This window comes from Zootermopsis nevadensis, unplaced genomic scaffold (assembly GCF_977971745.1).
Source record: "Zootermopsis nevadensis isolate Lab colony 2312 unplaced genomic scaffold, Znev_1.0 Znev_ptg000002l, whole genome shotgun sequence".
Lineage (NCBI taxonomy): Eukaryota > Metazoa > Arthropoda > Insecta > Blattodea > Termopsidae > Zootermopsis > Zootermopsis nevadensis.
In genome coordinates this window covers 14,844,831-14,859,251 of record NW_028259134.1, presented here as the reverse complement: position 1 = coordinate 14,859,251, position 14,421 = coordinate 14,844,831, and the positions used below count along the sequence as shown (strand labels likewise).

General features: G+C 40.5%; 1 protein-coding gene across 5 annotated transcripts in view; it reads right to left on the bottom strand.

Annotated features, from left to right (window-relative positions):
* Positions 1-14,421, bottom strand: part of gish (casein kinase I gish) — an 86,147-nt gene that overhangs the window by 21,823 nt on the left and 49,903 nt on the right. For 2 of the 5 annotated variants that reach the window (XM_022078045.2, XM_022078049.2), the window contains exon 4: positions 8,907-9,058. In XM_022078045.2, coding sequence (XP_021933737.1) covers positions 8,907-9,058 — 152 coding nt within the window. Of the gene's footprint in view, positions 1-6,474; positions 6,624-8,906; positions 9,059-14,421 lie in introns of all 5 variants that reach the window. The other 3 variants (XM_022078047.2, XM_087350687.1, XM_022078048.2) reach the window with 2 other exon arrangements.

Here is a 14,421-nt window from a genome sequence, read left to right as displayed (position 1 = left end):
ATTCGATAATGAGTGATTCAACTAAATTTGTATGGAAATATCAGCAAATAACCAAGACATCTTTCATGCAGTGCTGTCCAAGACCCCTATTTAATGTGATAAATGTCAAATACTTCTTTTTGGACCGCCTGTTATCAATAAATTCTTTTCTATGAACAGATACACTATATTTATGGTTCACTCTGTATTTCCACACGCATCCCGTATTTTCAAGCTGTCTGAGAACCATGGAAATGATGTCTCAGTAAAGTTTAACAAGGACAAAATTATCTGATGACATTTTTCTCTGCACGGCAACACAACTACAGCTAGGCATCTATAATTTAGTTTTACAAAGGTGCCACAAGCTGATCTGCTTTAGTTTCATTTTGTTCATCTCATCGATACATTTATTATGTATGGCAATGAGAATTTTACACATGCAAAATCACAATGTATGACTGGTGCAAGATTAAATTATATAAGATTAGATTAATAAATTTATAAACAATGTCTCAAATGTTTCTAACAAAAAGAGATTCAATTACAATCGTTAAAGTTATTTGAAACATGCAAGTTGATATACCTTATATCAAGCAATTCAGATGTAAAATGAGACAAATTAATCATGCAAGATTAATTACATAACAACATGTATGGGTATTGGCTGGATATATGAATACATGCTCCCTTGCTCCTCTTGAACCAAAGAGTAATCATTGTAAAAATAAAGTAGTCGGATTAAATGAACACAAATGACAATCCATCATATAACATGGCTGGTACGAATTAATCACATGGACACTTCCAAAATACCTCACAACTTGTTTGTGTCCGCTGTAAGTAATAACGGGTTGCGGGGGGGGGGGGGTGTTAGAGGTGGGATTTAACGTTTGAACATGGATCATTCCCAGATTGCGACCCACAGGCTCAAGAATAAACACTGTGCATCTCATTTATATTACGCAGCAAAGCACTACTTTCTCAGTATTTAAAATGAAAATATACACAAAAGGCTTTGGTAAACTGCCAATGAAAGCACTTAAAACCCAACACTGTGATCTGTACGTTACTGTTTTTTGCGTTGTACAAACGTATCGAGAAATAAGTTCTGAGCTATTTACGCAATCGAAGCCAATCGATGTATATCATGCTATTACGTTTACATAAGTGATCTTGGGAACAAACAGTTCATTATAAGGTTCAAAATTTTCAAAGGCTTGTGCGTGAATACATGAATAAGCAAAGCTGCGGATGGCTTCAACTTTTCAAGACATTTTTAGAACTCCAATGTAAATAGTTATGGTGAAACGGGTATTCATTACCTGGTCCAATTTTAGGTTGAAGGTCCCTGTCGTGATTTAATATACCGAGTGTTCACTAAGGCCTTTCTTATCAATGCATTTCAGAGAACTTGCGAAGCGGCGTGTTATCCCGGTCAACACTTTGGGGGTGGGGGAATATCTTCTGTCTTACGTCCGTGGTTCAGTAGCACTCCACACACTGGAACACGGCAGAACCGATGAGGCAAAATGCATCGTCAACTAAGTCCAACCAGGCGTTGTTAGCCAGATAAATGAGGCTTACGATCGCGACGAGCGCTTGACTGGCTAATGATGCTTTTTTAACGGATCGGTTCTGCCGTGTTCCATTGTATGGAGTAGCGCTAAGCAAGGAAAGTAAGGCAAAATATTTTTCAAAGTGTTAGGCGGGTTAACACGGTTGAAGTTTATTTTCACAAACAGCCGCAGACATTTAATTCTGTGACACATTCATAAGAGAATGACCAGATTCTGTTACGTCACGTCGTGTCTTGACAAACAGTACCAATATTTAACTATACTATGACACGATGAAATATATCTTTCAAAAATGCAGGCACTACTTGGCAGCACAAGCCAACATATCCCAACTAAATATCCCGCGGTTACATAACAAACTGGAAACTACACAAAACTATCTTCTGGGATGTTGCGCTGTGTTCTCGTAGGTATTTACCGACGTTTCAGAGGTGCTTACTAACACTATCACCGAGCGAATCGCGATATTTAATTATTCTTTTCAAGTACGTGGAGTTGACAAAATTTTATAACCTCTGAACTTTGTAAAGGAAAAAAAGCATTTTGTGTAAACTGACACAACGCTCGAAACCACAAAGCTAGGAATTTCGTCACATATGAAGGGAAATAGCATCTTACTCTTATCTGTTACTTCCTCTTTATGAGCAAAACATGATTTAGAAAAAAATACTTTGCTAAATTCAGACCTCTAAAAGTCCTCATACAAAGTCTGGATGCGCAATACAAAAACTATAATACCTTATGCCAATTTCACCTTCCTGTAATACACCCCAATATCACTAAAGAAACTGAAAATCGAAATAAGGTGTGCAAAAAAAATCAGTTTTCAAAAATTGGTTAGATAAGATTTAAGTAAAGTTTTTAAGTTTTGAATATGACTTTTTGTTTTATGCATAGTCGCATATAATCATTGCAGTTGATTTGACTTTAAGTTAATTATCAACTGACCATCTTTAAACATCAAATTCTGTTTATGCATTACGTTAGTAAAGTAACAGACAATTTTGTATTTATCCTATCACATCGTCGGTCCATGGAACATGTCCACAGCACACACAGATTTCAAGATCTGGACACGGCTTTCATGACTGTTCTGTAAGGACCAAGATTCAGCTTTGTAACCAGAACAATTTCAAAGAGTCACTGTAGTACGGGAAGCACATTAATTAAAATTACCAACTGCAATAAAGGTTGTCGTCGAATATGATGGCCAATGAATTCGAACGGAGTGGCTAAACAAATGGGACGTGATACAGAGGAAACTAAGGAAAACCACGAAAAACCTCAGGAGAGTCGGGCGTTTTTCAGAATGCGGACGTTCTATCACGTAATTGTTTCATGCATAGCAAATCCAACCTGCATTATACAATACAGCCTATACTAATCAGCCCAACGATTTCCACTGCATCACAGAAGTTGTTCTTGTTATTAAAATAAGGGCAGGCGAGCGGGATTACTGTGTAACGTTATACCGCTCTCGCGTACCGCGTTGGTTTGGTATAACCTTGAGAGCCAAGAACGTGACATGAACCAGTAACAAACGGTATACAGATCGGCGAACTGACTTCCCCTGAACTGTTTAATATTCCGATGTTTTATATTTTATATAATTAATCTGCATAAAAAGGAAAAAAGAAAATCCTCAGCTGCGATTTGATATGAGTTTCAAACATAACTGCATTAATACGTTGCCTCTTCAACCACTGGCCAAAAAGCAAATCCTTCCGACATCCCTCAAAGCCTGCAAGAAAAACAGCGGGTAAATGCAACCTCAGAAAGGGCTTCATACGAGCTCGGTTCATTTCGGCTGTACACCGACTCCTATCTACCATCCACATGTGTGCATGCACTGGTCTCAGAAAGAGCTGAATTTTGAATTCTCCTTGGAGAGAAGGGCCACGTCACTTGGCGACGTGTGTAGATCCATACGCAGACAGGACTGTACAAAGAACAAAATTCGTGTAATGGAAATGTTGTACAACTTTAATCTAATCTGTCAACGGACTCAAATTGCATGCAAACATTAATTTAAGCCTTTCAGTACTGAAGTCATTAAAACCTAAACCAAATGTCTCCATAAAATTTTGTGTAATAGTCGTGCAGTGTACCGAATTCCAAACGAAATAGTTCCCTCAATTTTCAAAATGTTACTTGTGGCCAGACACACATGAAAGTAGGAGCTTTTTGAGTTTCATGAAGCAGTCATTCTTGTAAAACTAACAGTCGCTGAGCCAACAAATTCCCTTACTTTTATGGCACCCTAAGATTTCATGCCATGAGCACAATAGCTCACAAGTGAACACACAGGCTTCACCGGAAGTATTTCTTCGTCTGTCTGATAATGGAACTACGTGTAACAAAGAGATGCGGACACAGAACTGTTCATCTGGAAAGGAATCTCAACAGCTTCCTGAGAAGCCACATCCTGCAAGAACTTGGTAACACGACCCATATCCATGAAGTAAGTTTCTTGCATCTAGGAAGTCACTGTGCACTGTCAGGAACACTTTCAATAGCCTAGGACCCTTACCGAGGAACCTCACACTTAATCCTACAGTTGTCATTGTCTAGGCTATTAACCAAACCAAAGGCCCACAACAATAACATGTTTTTTTTTGTTCTGGCTACTCCAATACGGAAGTACGAGGGTCGCTCATTAAGTAATGCCCCACATTTTTTTCCTCAGAATATATTTATTCAAGATGGCTGAAATTTAGTGACAATATAAATCAATGTTTCCTTTACACATACTATTTTTCCACATAGTCCCCATGAACTTGTACGGTTTTACGCCAGCGTGGAACAAGTGCATGCATGCCCTGCCGGTACCAGCTCTTGTCCTGTGCACGTAGCCATGTCCTCACTGCTTGAATAACGCTCTCGTCATCTTCAAACCTTGTTCCGCGGATAGCATCTTTAAGTGGCCCAAAGAGATGGAGTCGGAGGGTGGATGGGGCAGCACCGTTCAACCAAATTTGGTGATTTCTTTCCGGGTTCTCGGACTTGTGTAAGGGCGTGCATTGTCATGCAGGAGCAAAATTTCTGCTGGATGCTTGTGAGGCCAAACTCGTCGGAAACGCTTCTTGAGGGTTTCCAGGGTCATAATGTACGCGTCTGAATTGATGGTCGCACCTCTTGGCATCACATCCACAAGAATGACCCCATCACTGTCCCAAAAGACAGTCATCATGACTTTTCCGGCGGAGGGAGTTGACTTGAATTTCTTCTTTCTCGGTGATAGAGGATGATGCCACTCCATTGACTGCCTTTTTGTCTCCGGCTCAAAGTGGTGTATCCAGGTTTCGTCACCTGTAATGATCCGGGACAGAAAGATCTCTCCCTCAGCATCAAAACGCTCCAACAATTCAGAAGAAATCATTTTCCTTTGAATCCTGTGGTCTGCTGTGAGACTTCGTGGAACCCATCTTGCGCACACCTTCGAATATGCAAGAGCCCGGATAATTGCAATTACACTTCCATTACTGACTGAAAGCTGTTGGGCCAATTGTCGAGTTGTGATGCGCCGATCCTCACGAATAATGGCATCCGCGCGGTTCAACATGTCTGGAGTGGTGGCTGTGGCAGGACGCCCAGAGCGCGGCAGATCACTGAGCTCGGTTTCTTCACTTCCTGAAGCTTTAACTCTCTCAGCCCAGCGACCAACGGTGCTCCTATCGACTGCACAGCTTCCATACACAGCACACAAACGTTTATGAATGTTCACCACAGTTTCTTTTTCAGCAAAAAAGAATTCAATTACAGCTCGTTGCTTGTAACAAGAGTCGTTCACAGACGCCATTTTAACAGTTCACTACAGCTCCGCTATCGGTTGGAATCATTTGAAACTCCGTACACGAACGCGGGAAACATCAAATCTCAAGCATGTAAAAGTGCACTTTTCTATCTTCATTATTGGCTGAGAAAAAAAATGTGGGGCATTACTTAATGAGCGACCCTCGTACAATTCTGTTATACAATCGAAACACGTCAGAAAAATTAAAAAGTGATTCGAAGTCACTTAAGTTGAAACACTGTACTGCAGATCTCCAAATTTAATACACAATTACAACGACTACGAAGATTGGGCAGCTTTTTTCTCTAAAGAGCTAATGTGCGTCGTCTTCAATATATAGTATTTTAATTCAACAATCAAAGTACCATTGATAAATTATACTTCCGAAAAAAAAGATAATTTAATGGATTCTGAAGGATTCGCCTGCTTATAAAACACGTAACGTTTTTCCTACTAAAGGGCCGTTCAGTGCAGACTCTGTTGGTGCTCGTATGTTCGTATATAGTTAATATAGCAAACCTTCAAATATATTTACCAAAGAAATTACTTTATAAGACACACGGGACAATTTTAGTGCACTTCAGCTTCACTTATACTTAGCTTTCTTTCGTAACGATGTGCTTTACGAGTGGGAAATTCAATGTCAGATCCATATTTGTACATGGTATTACTGTTTCCATGTTGTAGATAATTCAACTTCAGCCACATTATATGGATGTTATTTGAAATTCAAAAGTAGCGAAACGTCGTTTGAAAATTAAAAAAAAAATGTTGAGGAAGGAAAGATGTAATACAGACTGCCTGTTACAACTGTTCATAACCACGCTCCGAAAGGTACGATTCTTTAAAGAGAGGGGGGGGGGAGAGAGAGAACGAGAGAGAGAGGACAGAGGGGAAGAGTTGACAGGAGTGGCATGGACCCACAACGACAAGCGGTCACTGTGACCGCAGTGGGCCCGAAAGCGCAGCGCCATCAGAGGTCTTACCTCCTCGGCGAGCCATTTCTAGTTGCATTCTAACTACGGAAATGTATAAAAACTACAAAAAAGCAAAATAGAGGCATAGTATAAATAGGAAGCGTCTGTAATTCGTTCCTGTAACCTTTGGACTACAAATACTTACAAGTTGAGTGGCGATCATTAAGACCGTCTTGAGGGAAAACCTTCGTCCACAAAGGTCGAACAAATCTTCCAGACTGGGTCCTAACAACTCCATTACTAAAGCGTTGTATTTCCCGCATGGTCCGAAGTAGAAAACTTCAGGTATACCTTCTAGATGATAAAATGTGTACAAAGGAATGAAAGATGGGGTTGGAGGGATGTTTGGGGTATGATGGGAGCGAAAAAGACAGAATACAATGGATGAGAAGACGCTCTCTCAAAAAGAACAAAAAAAGAGCAAAATTTCGTGTTGCGACGTGTAAGCGTGCAAGAGCAGCTTAGCAGAACGCGCTGGGGGCCGACGTTCAGAAAGTCAGAGGACAGAGTTCAACGCTTATTTTCGGTGCAAGAGGAGCATAAGGGGGGATGTGGAGCGACGAGAGCAGGCGGAGGGGGGTAAAAATCAGCAGACAAAGCTTAAGGTTAAAAAAAATTCCAAAATCGCCCCTTACAACGAAGAGTATATAAATAACGCCATCAAATTCCCACAGGAAGCGGTATTTCATTTGACTCGAAAGGAAATATGAATGTATGCATGACAATTATGAGCTGCGTTTCTGGAAGAGAACGTGGCTCTTTAATGGCTGACTGCTTACATTACGACATCACGGACTACCAGTATGGTGCGACACTGCCTTGGCTAATTTAAATTTTCTTTTTGGGGGTAAAATTATTTTTAATTTCACTTTTTTAGCGACTTTACGCTTATCGAAGGAGAGTGCAATTCCTGAGTGAGACATAATCAGCGTACTCCCCAGAAATATTCAGGGCGTCTCCACAAGGTACTCGGAGGCCTGCCTTCAGTATTTCAAGAACTGTTTGTAATTAGCACGTAACATCTAGGAGACGAAATTTAGAGCGAGCCCAACAAACGAGAAGCAAACTGCGTGTACAACAGGACACAAAAGCTGACCAAGCAAAAATAACGAGAAATGATTACATGTCGTAATTTTAATTTGCTTCTGTGCATACAAACGGAATGTCAACAGGTTTATGACGTAATGCTCATATGAAAGCATTGGTACTGTAAATCTGCATCCACCAAACTTAAAAGGAAAACCTGATTGAATAGGAATATAGGCTACGAAATTATGTTTTGACACGGTGGCAAACTGCAACATAAAAATGCATGGTCTGTATCACTTTATACAGTTTTAGGTTTCCTACTTTCACACACTGACTTTAATAAAATGGATACAAGCAGCTAAAATCCTAATGACATGCTTGACAGCGTTTCCATAGCGTCCCCAACAGCAAATAAAAAGGGCACAAATTTTATGCAAAAATGGTAAAATGGATGAAAGAAAGGAAATAAAGAAGAGGAATGGGGGATTGTGGGTTGTGCCTTCTATTCCCATCCCTCCCGTTCATCAAGGCACACACCACCCCCGCCCCCCGCGTCCGCTACTCGCCGCTCTATCGCAAGACTCACAACACAAGACAAATATGCATCAAAATAAAATCTTTCTCAGCGAACAGATGCATTCTCATAGCAATGTACACTACATATATAGCGCTACGCAGCGTTCCCTGACAGGCCGTTCAAGGAGACCGTTAAAGAGCAGGCTGTCCACCCTCACATGTGCCAAAACGTATCGTTACATTATTCAGTATTCTACATTCCAATCCAAAGAAAGGATACATCCAAAATTTCCACACTGAGATCTCGTTTGCGTAAAGTAGGAATGCAGTCAGCTGGCATATATTGGCTTCCTTGCTTAATTTTTGGCCCTCCAGGAAATTAAGATACAATAACAGACCAGATGCCGTGCACGTAGAGAGGATTTAGACGATAGAACTTCACGAGACGTCCATACCGAATCTCTAAAGGACCTTGTAATAAATAATCCTAAACCTAAACAGGTCGGAATACCTAATTCGTGATTCGTGAAGATGCAATGAGACGCCCTCAATTTCTGTGGCTCCAAGATTGGATCTCAGCAGGCAAAGTTAAGATTTGTTTTAATTTTGTTCTGGCCTCCTGGGTTGTGTCATGCCCATGTCCTTCTAAACACTGGTAACCACTTACAAGATTACACGGTGTCACAACCCACAAGACCACAATCCATATTTTCATCGCCGTAAAAACTTCAACTCTTGTTAACAACTACAGCAGAGCAGATTGTAATTACAGGAATTTTATCGACGTTTCTGCTCCACCTAACCCGGGATTTCAATGTGAACTTCACGTCTGGACCAAACTGCGAAACTGTTATAACTTATTCGAAAACTTGTCTCTCTTTCTATTAAGATATATTTTGGCACATGTATGTAGAAACATAATATTGAAGAATAAAAACAATAAAAATCTATAACATCGGCTCCTGTAAAGGTGTCATCATTGCCATCAGGATAGACTGCGTAGACACTATGTACACAAATAACGTCACTTACTAGCTGAATGGCTATCATGACAACAGTTTTCAGGTTAAATCTGCGATTACACAGTACGAAGAGATCTTCCAGACTCGGGCCAAGCAGTTCCATGACCATGGCACTGTATCTCCCTCCGCACGTACCGAAGTGATACACACGGGGAATCCCTTCTAGAATTAACACACATACGGTACACAACTGGCTCAATCACTTCATGTACAGAATGACCACACACCTGGTTTCATACATATCCCTGTTGTATTTTCCAACAGGTGGGTGTTATCAGAGTATACGTAGCTTCAGACTGAAATATCCGACATAAAATAAGCTCCACTATTACATTATGTTGTTAATACTGTCGACAGTTTCAGCTGACACGCCTGTGGGTAATGTTAAATTCAAAAAAAATGTCGTGCTACAATTTAAACAGTACAAATAATTATACACCAAACAGCGTTTACTTGACAAACAAACAGAAAAGTATATTTTTTCTTTCCTTTTATTTTGGTACGTAAGATGTAAGTTTCGCCATCTCAGACCTAGGACCCATGAGTCCTGTATCCAGGAAATGTACCCAGCATCGTCTAAAATCGAGTTATAATTCACAATAGCAATCGGTAGCCCCTACATGGTTGTGAAACCAAAATATAAGCCGCATTATCTCATCAAACATTTCCCAGAACTGTTGGTCATCCTGATTAATTATACCAAATTCCACCATCAAATTAGAGTCACAATACCACGTTCGGATCGGAGAGACTCCTCCCCCTTGGATCTGTATATTTACATTCAACGGAATACCGATACGTTTTGCTGAAAAAGAGCTAGTAAACATGTTTAAACATTTATCAACATCAACGCTCAGCTGCTGGAACAGAAGTCAGGAGAGCATGCTTGTTGGCACAAGTTACGTCAGTAGGCAGTTTCTGGACGCGCCAACGTCAGAGCATGGCGCCTCACTTCCATGATTGGTTACTTACTGCTTGCTTTGGGTTAACTCGGGTTAATGCAATTACACAAACGTCAAATCTTTAATTAGCAGGCAGAAGTGCATTTTCTCCATTTGTGGTACCGCTCTCTTCAAGGATCAGTGTAAACATCCAATGATATAATACTGAAACGCAAATATAAATGAAAGGTAGTTTTCTTATCCTGCGGGGTAACCAGGAGATAAACTTACATACGAGACAGACAAAACAAGCATCAAGCATCACAGATTTTCGTAATGTATCCTCCTTTACTTCTGCAATATATTACTCATTTCTCAGTTTATAAGGTACAATGTTTTCGCAGCTTAAATGGAACATGATGCATTATTCTGCATTTAAGACACGCTCACAGCGGATGTTCGAATACACAGAATACTTCGTACACCACAGACTGGTCAAAACAGAAACAAGCAATGCACGATTTGAGAGTTTCACGGCGGTGAGTCAGAAGACAGCATCGCCGTGATGATGGAGGCAGAGAGGACCTCTGAAACGTCGATAAACTTCTACCAGACTACATGGCGCAACAACTCAGAAGATAGCCATCTTTAGAAACAAGCAACTGGACGGAAGTGGAGCGAACTTAATTTGCACGCGTGGATCGCATAGTAGCAGTTCAGGATCGACATGCGAATCAATTTATATTGAAAACGACTGCGACAATCACAGCACTGTCAGTATTGGCGAAATTACGCGAGAAACTTTAGTTCAATTCAGTTCCCTTCAGTTCGGCTACCATCCGAGCTGAGGCCAGTATTTAATCCCCAGTGTTTAATTGAACGTTCACGGTATCCTAAAGGAATGCTTGAATTTTAAAATGTTTTCAATACAAAACAGCATAATCGTTAATTCTATAATTCGCGCAGCTGTCACAGTTCGGGGCTTGGAACGCTCACGTAATTCGTACGTAAGCAGAGCGTGTGAACTGTGCTGCAAGTAATTTTCGGGTAGTTCCATGACAGGTTTATTTAGAAATTCCGTTGTTGTTATTTTCCTGTTACTTATGGGCTATGACACCACTGATTTAACCCGATAATTTCCGGACAAGAAATAGATCCTGAGACATTTCATTTCAGCAACCCACACGTTTTGTGATTCCTACCAGTCTGGTTACACCCTTTCCCTCATTTCAACAACGGTTACAGAGGTAAAATTCGTATCCGCCCGCACACGATACGCCGAGATAACTGAAATACGTCAGACGCACAACACCAATAGCAAATCAATTCTTTTTCAGTCACCACATCAGAGGTACGAAGCCAGTGGCCGGCCATTCATTTCCAGTTACGACCACCAATACAACATTCCCGTGAGACGATATGTAATAACCCAAACTGTATAATCCGCATCAACGAAATCGAGGTCCATAGAAGATGAGGAATTTATTGACAAACTAAGAGACTGCCAATTTCTCAAAACGACCTCTGCCGCAAGCTGACAGCTGTGAAATATCAAAAGGTATAACTCAAAATAGTTAATTTAAAGAACTTAAGATGACGTCCACCAACACCTCGATTCTGCCATAATTTTAAGGAACATGACTTTCAAATAGGCAAACTGACTACGCCTACATACATTAAAACAGTATGCCAATGGGTTTACCACAAATTCCGGTCAAACGGTTAGATTATCCAATTCAAAACCATCAGTACTGTGACTGGCAGTTCCCACTTAATTGCTAACTTTACAATGAAGTTAACAGTGGGCGATAACGAGTTACGGCAAAGAAAACATTGGTCTTAATCGACGTAACAGGAAGATAGGTCGATGTTTGGTGTGATCTTCCGTAAGCAGCATCAGCACTAAAACCCTTTCAGACAAATCATTTAAAAATCGGCCACCTGTTAGTGGGGAGGTGATTTTCGTAAAAATAACGAACCCGACTACCTTAAGCACCTCCACTGCGTGAACTAGCAATTCGTTACTTCTGATCTAAACTGCTCTATGCTGACAACGCGTTCAACAACTTCTACTTAATTTATACACAATCATTCGTTCTTTCAGAACTAATTCCGAATCGGAACAGATCAGAGTGATTAATAACCTCATAGGCGAAAAATTAAGTTTCATAATTACTACAATTAGAGGTGTAAATCCGCTTCGAAACAGCAAGCGACGCTAGTGAACATTACCCATGAAGTCCTAAGTTTCCTGTAACGTAAGGATCATGGTTTCCAAAATAGAAACTCGAAGGAAGCAGGAAGTTTCTGAGGTCCGGTTGTGTTCTACGAGCATTGGACCGTACCGCATGACCACGGAAGCAAGAAAAACAACTAATTTGGCATGGAAGAGAATCGATCCACAGACCTTTCATGAATATTCCATTCGGCACGGTCAGACACCTGCTTGTATTGTGAATGAGCTGAGAGAAGTTGCAACTACAGGAGAGACACGACGAGCATATGCCTTACAACTACTACTGCCATATTAAAGACGACTCCTTCCTCCCCAAATTAAGTAGGAACTCGTCAGCACCAGGAAATATTGCATCATCGGAAGTTTATATAACGTGATTAAAGCAAGGGCTTTACACGACGCAAGTTGGGGAACAGACCACAACACGACTTGAAATTCGCCAAGTTATAGCTAATGAGAAACACAAGTATGACGGATGTAAATTTTACACGCCAGTTTAACGCAGTGGTTCCAAGTACTAAACCAGCTTAAATAAGAATTTAAATACATTATTTCGCGTGTAATATATTAAGTTACTAGGCAAAGTAAACCGAGTACATACTTTTTTTTTCAAATGAGTTCTTGGTAATATTTCATATCTGACTGGCCTAGTAGCACAGACATCATATGCACAAGATATGGAAATTACTGAATTCTGTATTTCCTTAATCACTACACCGGAAAACGTCTGAAACAAAATTTGCAGATACGAAAGTGATATACATTTTGCGCCATAATGATAAGGTTTTTGAAAAATCTTATACATTTGGGTCTATATCCCTGTCTCATCCAAAATGCATCGATTAAAACCAAACTTTTCATCCTTCTTGTATCCATTTAAAAGCATGGTCTCTTGACATAAAGAATGAACAAGTACTAAGTGTAGCTGAGAAAATATTATCTGAACAACAGAGAAAGGAAGTAACAGAAGGCTGAGCAGAACTACGCAATGGGATTCACGATTTTCACCCTTAACCGAATAGTTTTAGGGTCGTCAAATTACGGAGTACGAGATGGGTAGGGAATATTGCACGCATGGGAGATTAAAATACATAATCTTAGCCTGAAAACATGAAGGGAAGATATCACTTGCGAGAACTAAGAGTAGACGGAAGGATAGTAATGAAACAGATATTAAATATGGTTTAACAACGGGGTATCAATTCATGGACGTAAGCCTGCGAAGTAAACACACCACCTTTTACAAGCTGCGATTGTACATCCCGTTTCAAAAACAATTAAGACAAATGACATTACTCTGTATGTAATAATACTCGACAGGAAAAAAATTATTAACACCTTACTACAGATCACTAACTAGTGTTTCAGACTGTTTCGTCCCTTCGTTTGATGTCAGATTACACAAGACGTTAATAACGCGATAATCATGATAGTTCTATTATCAATAACAAGTTATACTTATGAAGATTTCTGTCTTCTGGGTTGTTGCGCTGTGTAGTCTGGTAAACATCGACCAGACTACACAGCGCAACAACCCAGAAGACAGAAATCTTCATACACACCGCTGTGAAAACCTCAAATCTTACAAGTTATACTTATGTAAGACTTGAGGTTCTCACAGCGGTGAATATGAAGATTTCTGTCTTCTGGGTTATTGCGCTGTGTAGTCTGGTCGATGTTAACCAACGTTTCAGAGGTCATACTGCCTCCGTCATCAGGGCGATGAATATGCCAAAAGGGTGTGAGGAGTTGGATTTTATAGGCAGGGAAGTGAAAGGTGTAGCCTGCCCCGAGCCAATGGGAGCAGGTATGGGAGTGGACCAATGGTAGCACGTGGGCGAGGGTGGGAGAGGGAGAGAAAGTAGAGAGAGAAAGGTGAGTGTAGTTGTATGGATAAAGGCCCTGAAAGGGGCCGAGTTAGTGGTCTGTCGTGTAGTCGTGACGTTGCACTATCGTATGTGCAAGGCAGCATACTGAACCGTGCCATTTCACCCTAACATCTTTAAGCACTATGGCTATTACAATTCTTCGTTCTTATTCTCAATTTATCCTTCAGTTTTTAAGAAATGGAAAATGGAATATTTAATCAATCACAAGAATCACTCGAATGCCGTGATAGATCATGGACAAGGCAACTGGTGGGAGATAGCTAATGTGTTTATTCTCATTATTATTTCATGTTTTATTTCCTTTTGGGATGCCCTATTAGCGAGCCTTGTGCGTCTGTCCGTATTCTGAGTCAAATACAAACGTCGGTAAACAACTGATCGGGTTTTATGTAACTCGGCAAGATCATGCCACTGGATACCTCGCGAACATGGCAGTGGTAAGAAGTGGTGAAGCAACAAAGGTGAGACCGAAAGCTCCATCTCAAGTTTTGTGTGGTAACACATCTTTAAAACGGTACA